Genomic DNA, 6,799 nt, shown 5'->3' on the forward strand with positions numbered 1-6,799 from the left:
GAATTGATTTTTATCAAATGTGATCATGACATTACAGTGAAAAATCCACATATTTTGGTTCTTCTGAAGTTGGCGTGAAACAACAAAGTCTGAGATTTGCAACCATGGAAAAGCTAACAGATGAAGCAAGTGTGATAAAGTTTGCATTGTTGAATCTAAGTGGTGGATATCTATGGGGTTCACTGCACAACCCCTCTACGTCTACAGGGATTGTGACTTCTTTGGGCCTCCCAAGCCCAAAGTTGAGTTGTACCTACAATCTGCTGTGGTTGTCCTGTCGGTCACCGGACCACACACTTAAATTCCTGTTGGAAAGTATGTTGCTACCAACCCAGAGCCAGAAAAGCCGGACACCATCCTGTAAGCGGCTTTTCCAGCAGTTTCCTTCAGCTTATCCATAGCTGTTGATTCTAGAGCAAGGACCAAGGTGTTGACCTAGGTACTGTGGATTCACCGGCCCCCACAGGATGGACTGAGGGCTTTTTTAAAAAACAAAACCTTTTCACTTTATTTTGTAGGACCACTAAAAGGCCTCAGACCTTCTATGATGGAAGTCATTCCTGTACCAGAGGAGTGTGCCATATTCCCATGGCTGAGCCGTTCTGCCCCAAAACGAGAGAGGTTCGTAGTCTTTCTGGAAGGTGTGCCAAAATAAGTCATAAGGGCTTGGGGTGGCATCTAGAGAGTTCAGTTAATTAGCTAACAAGCAAGTGGCCCTCTTCCCCACTCCAGCTTGCTTCTTCTACAAGGTTTTTAGAAGACTTTCCCTTTGTTAGTACTGCCTCCACTACTCTCAGTCATTGATAAGCTGAGCCACTCAAAGTTGCAGCCTATCTTTTTCATAGGTTTTGATTTTGCTGTCGGAATACTTTTTATATCATTTAGTGTAGGACAGCCTATTAGTCAAGAGTGGACAGTCTGGAGCCAGATTACTTGGGATCAAATCTCTACTCTTGTTCTTAATAGTTGTGTCTTGTTGGATAAGTTATTTAATGCCACTGGGCCTCAGTTTCCTCGTTTGAAAAGTGAAGGTAATGAGAATGTATACTTCACAGCACTGTGTGAAGGATGAATGAGTGATTTGTGATTTATAAAGTGCTTTGAGCTGTACCTGCCAGTTATGAGACATCAGCAACTGCTAACTGCTTTTAAGAATTCAGTTTTTGATAAAGATTGGCATCATTGGCCTTTGAGCTGAGTTTGGCTATTACTCTCCAGCCTTCTGAACTCCAGGATTACAGTAAAATCTTTGAACTAAGGGGATAGCCCTTTAGTGGAATTATCTAAGCATTGTACTCATTCAGATAGTTTTAAACACTGCATATGGAAAGTAGATGATTTAATGCAGCTTTTGTGTTCAGCCTTGCGTAATTATGTAAAAGTATTTAACTTAGAGTTAACAACAAGGGCTTCTTAACCTCACGGTGGTCTTGAGCCTGGGTCAGAGCCTGGGTAGAAAAAACATTTGTCACATATTTGGGGTTAATATTTTGTCCCCGTCACTTCTACCCCCAAAATATTTTCACCTCTAATCATTTTAGGAGGTAATCAGAAGCAAAGTCTTTCAGAAGAAATCTGAAGCCAGGACTTAGGGAGAGCCTTTTTAGATAGACTACTGCTTGTTGATTCTCTCTGATTTGTGTGAAAATACTTTTTACTTATTTTTTTTTAATGGCAGGTTAAGTTTGTATTTGAGTATTTGGGATATATATGTTTCTAGGTAATTATTAACAGAATATATCAGAACGTTGCTGCTAGTCTTTCCTTGGAACGCAGATCTGTCCACGTAATACATTTGCTTTCCGGGGGTAATTAGATGTGTGTAAAATTCTTGTCCATTTCTAAATGGGGGTGGCCTAAGAATAGGCCTGAGATCATGTACCATAGAAAACACTGAATTCAGGTACCAGCAGTAGAGGGGAGGGAGGGGAAATACTAATGATGTATGCGGAAACATGCAAATGTGGTGGCTTGGCAATTGGGGATCATTTCCAATAGCAGTTGGCCTCCCTTGAGACCACTTTAACTCAGCTATTCTTGGTCTAGCCAAGCCAGGGGGGACCCCCACCCTCTCCCATGTAAGACTAAAAGAATGCTAGCAAAGGCGATTTAAGAAGTGGGACACCTGGGTGGGAAATGAGAAATGGGGCGCCTGGGTGGCTCAGTTGGTTAAGGGTCTGCCCTCAGCTCAGGTCATGATCCCAGGATCCTGGGACTGAGCCCCACATTGGGCTCCCTGGTCAGCGGGAAATCTGTTTCTCCCTTTGCCACTCCCCTTGCTTGTGCTTGTGCTCTATCTCTCTGTCAAATAAAAGAAATTTTAAAAAGAAAATGGGGAAAATAAGCCTTCGGAATATAACTTTATTCCTACCTACTCTGAAAGAGATTTATAAATATTGTCCAGAAATGTAGAGTAGATGGTGCTGCCCCTTGGCGATAATCACTTTAACTTAAAACATTCACAAAGTACATAACGTACTTTTGTGTGCGGATGAGAAAGGATTGTCAAGGTGAATTGTCAAATGGTGAACAAGATTTCTGCCACATATGTTATATATAAGGAGGTAAATATGACAATATCCACATGCAGATAGAATGTTTTTAGAAAATTTACCCAAAGAAGCTTGTGGTTTCCCTTGGGAAGGTGAAATGGTTCCCCAGAGCCTGGGTAGAAAAAACATTTGTCACATATGTGGGGTTAATATTTTGTCCCCGTCACTTCTACCCCCAAAATATTTTCACCTCTAATCATTTTAGGAGGTAATCGGAAGCAATGTCTTTCAGAGTCTAGACACATAAATATATATAGCTTGGTGGTCTGATACTGTTAATATATTTGAAGGATGGTGGTAGACTCAGGAGCTCCATTTAATTATTGCTAAAAACATGCAAATGAAAGCATGTTTGCCTCAGACCCACAGATCTCTCAGCCTGTGGTTTGTATTACTGATAACATGATGTTGGAGCTGTCTGTTCTTGTGGTTGTGGGGGTGCAAAGTGCTGGTTCAAGTGATAAGACCCCATGTCTTACAGATGTGGTTGGTCCACATCCATAATCCTTCACTTCCTTTTCCTCACCATCATGGCACCCCCAGCTAGGGGGATGTGAGAACGGAACATGCCACAGCCCAGTGTACAAGGTGGTTGTGGTATTCCTCCAGTCATTTCTGGAGTCATTGGTCAAGTTTGGCCAAAATATATGGCTTGGTTATTCAGGATTTTAAAAGACATTGAATGAAGATGAGACTGGGCTGGCTATATTTTAATTTGGGGGTGGGGGAGGGAAAGGTGAAGGATAAGTGATTTAGGCCCTTGAATTTATAACCTGTACTCAAGGGGAAAGTTTTTATTAAGCATAATCTTATTTTCAGCATACATAGTATAAATAAACATGATATAACATCAACTTACACATTGTCTGTGATTTGTCACACTTCTAAATTTGGTGTTGCCAAGGCTCTTATTAAAACTGTTTCTCACATTGCTGTATCATAGTGAAAATTATTTTTTAAAAAAATAGGTTAATTTGCTTATTTGTTAACATGTGCAGGCTAGACTTTGGCCTAAATTGGAGCCTTTTATTGACGTTGAGTCACACCATTTTATATATAAAGTACTTCAGGAATCTTTGCCAGTTATTTGGCAAACAAGTATAGAAGGTGCCAGGATTAGTAATTGTTAGAAGAGTGGTTTAGCTTTTATCCAGTGTTTACAGTGTGCCTGACGCAATCCTTAGCTGTATTATTCTTTAGCTTATTTAATCCTCACAGTACTTCTGTAATACAATCTCATTATTCCCATTTTACAGATGAGAAAATGAAAACATACAAAGATTAAGTGAATTTTTGGCAGTACTTAAGTGGGTTAACAGTTAAATTTTTTTTTTTTTGAATTATAAAGGAATGTTAAAGCACAGGCTAGAAATTAAAGCCTGAGAATTAGATGTGTGTTATTAATTAGTCACTGGAGAAAGTGATCAAACTTTTATTTTTTTTATTTTTTTAAAGATTATTTATTTATTTATTTATTTATTTGATAGAGAGACAGGCGGGGCGGGGCCCAATTCGGGACTCGATCCCGGGACCCTGGGATCATGACCCAAGCCGAAGGCAGAGGCCTTAACCCACTGAGCCACCCAGGCGCCCGTGATCAAACTTTTAAATAATTAAAACCCATGCGTGGCCTTGCCATTAAAGTAAGATGCCATGATAAGTTTATCCCTACAGAGAAAAAACCAGCACAGTCCCATTCTGTTTTTGCCTTTGGGAGAGACAACAGGCAAAAGAGATTATGAAGAAATCAGTTTCTTTGTTCTGGAGGTGGGGAGATTGGAGAGAGAATCGTAAGCAGGCTCCACACCCAATTCGGAGCTAGCCACAGAGCTTTTATCTCATACCCCTGAGATCATAACCTGAGCCAAAATTAAGAGTTAGACACTAACCAGCTGAGCCACCCAGGAACCCCCAAAATCATTTTCTAATTAAAAAAAAAAGCTTCAATAAAAGTCTTTAGATTTTGTGTTAAGACCAGTCAGGAGCTTGGAAATCATTCTTAACGTGTCTTTGAGGAGATGTGAATAGGATTGGCACCTTATAAGCTCAGCCTATGGGGTAAATGACTCAGACTCAAGTCCCTGTTCCCAACCCAGCTTAGTCTCTTCAAGCTGCTGAGGAATCACTATTTGCTCTTGTAGCTGTAAACTGTGTGTGCAAGGGCTCAGGGGAACAGGGTTATATGATGGGGTGAGGATCTAGGAAACATCCTTCTGTGATCTTCCAGGCTGTCTGAGGGACTGCAGGTACTAGCCATTTGTCAAACATGAGGGGGGAAAAACCAAAATAGTTGGGGTGCCTGAGTAACTCAGTTGTTAAGCGTCTGCCTTCAGCTCAGGTCTTGATGCCAGGGTCCTGGGATTGAGCCCCGCATCCGGCTTCTTGCTCAGCGGAAAGCCTGCTTCTCCCTGCCCCATTCCCCCTGCTTGTGTTCCCTCTCTTGCTATCTCTCTCTCTCTCTCTGTCCAATAAATAAATAAAATCTTTAAAAAAAAAAAAACAGCAAAATAGTAAGCTGTTAACTTACGTTTGTATGTTTTGAGTTTGTGGTTCTTTGTTTTCTAGGTCCTCATAGAGACTGCTAAAAAGTTAGGACTCCGATGCCACTCAAAAGGGACGATGGTCACAATTGAGGGACCTCGTTTTAGCTCCCGGGCAGAAAGCTTCATGTTCCGCACCTGGGGAGCAGATGTTATCAACATGACCACAGTTCCAGAGGTGGTTCTCGCTAAGGAGGCTGGGATTTGCTATGCAAGTATCGCCATGGCGACAGATTATGACTGCTGGAAGGAGCACGAGGAAGCGGTAGGTGGAATTCTCTTCCCAACATGTACGGCTTGGGTTTCCGGGCCCTGTGGGAGCTGTTGAGAGAGTGTCTTCACCATTTGTTCTCTTGTATTAGTTCCAGAAAGTGCCTTTCTGCCAGGTTTTAAAGTCAGCCCTGAATATATGGTCAGGTATTTTCTTTATAGTTCTCTTTTAAAGATACAAAGATCTCCACAGAGAAGAAAAAGATACTTTTATCCACAGATAAACAGTACATCGTGAACATGTAGGTGTGACGGGAATCATAGTGAGATTGGGCCTTATTTTAAGGATGAAAGTGTGTTTTGGTTATAATTTCCTTATCATGTGCTACTGGTTATTGTGTGTGTTTTCATTACCTCTGCCTGGTAAGAGTACTTTCTCTATTTAACCTACCATGACTGCATGATGTTGGTGTGGGACTGTGACAGCAGAGAGACAAGCCTGTGAGGAACGACTATTTTGGGGCTTTTTGAGGGTTAGTGAGGAAGGGCAGAGATAAGCCAACCATTGTAAGAAAGCTCAGGGCTATGGAGTTGGTATGGTGAGGAGCACATAGCCAGTTGACCCAACCAAATATTTGAAGTCTGGGAAGCCTTTCCGGTGGAAGGGTGGTGGGAAAGACAGGCACACTTGGGTGGGGTGGAGAGGAAGGAGGGAGACAGCACTGTGTAGACCATGTAAGTATTTCACAGGGGAGGTGAGTGAGGGGTTCTGGGCTGGAAAGATACCGATGTCTAGCTGGTATGTGAAGACACTGGACCACTTCAGTCAGGCTTCCAAAATAAATATGTTCACTGTGGAAAACTTCAAACGTCAGTAAAAGGAGAAAGGCTAGTATAAGGAACCCCCAGTTACCCATCATACAACGTTACCAGCCACAGCCAGTCTTATGTCCTGTATATGCTCCTATTCACTTTTCTCTCCCCTGCCGTCATGATTTTGATGTATTTTTCCAGGAAAAAAAAATGTTTTTCCAGAAGGCCTTTATTAAAAAATTAAATAATAAAATAACTACAATACCACTACTGTACCAAAAAATATTGATATTACTTCCTTAGTATAACCAAATCCAGACTGTTTACATTTTCCTTCTTGTCTGACATAACCTCATACTCCTTATAATCCACATATTGCATTTAAACGATCTGCCTCTTAAATCTCCTTTCATCTAAGATTCCTCTGTCTTTTCACTCCTTGCATTTCACTTGAAGGAACTGGATCATTTGTCTTGTCCGGGGAGGGGGGTGGCACCTGGGTGGCTCAGTTGGTTGAGCACCTGACTCTTAATTTCAGGGTCATGGGATTGAGCTCCCTGTCAGGCTCACCACTCAGCAGGGAGTCTGCTAGAGATTCCCTCTCTTCCTGGCTCTCTGCCCTGCCTTCTGCTTGTGCGTGCGCACACACACGTACCTTCTCTCAAATAACTAAAAATCTTTAAG

The 6,799-nt window shown here is 41.7% G+C and overlaps 1 protein-coding gene across 1 annotated transcript in view; it reads left to right on the top strand.

Moving 5' to 3' along the window:
* LOC101673321 (methylthioadenosine phosphorylase) overlaps window positions 1-6,799 on the top strand; it is a 44,290-nt gene that overhangs the window by 30,438 nt on the left and 7,053 nt on the right. The window contains exons 5-6 of the mRNA XM_004761808.3: window positions 519-621; window positions 5,118-5,357. Coding sequence (XP_004761865.1) covers window positions 519-621; window positions 5,118-5,357 — 343 coding nt within the window. The remainder of the gene's footprint in view (window positions 1-518; window positions 622-5,117; window positions 5,358-6,799) is intronic.

This window comes from Mustela putorius, unplaced genomic scaffold (assembly GCF_011764305.1).
Source record: "Mustela putorius furo isolate JIRA1106 unplaced genomic scaffold, ASM1176430v1.1 tig00000421_pilon_pilon_pilon, whole genome shotgun sequence".
In the NCBI taxonomy this organism is placed as follows: domain Eukaryota; kingdom Metazoa; phylum Chordata; class Mammalia; order Carnivora; family Mustelidae; genus Mustela; species Mustela putorius.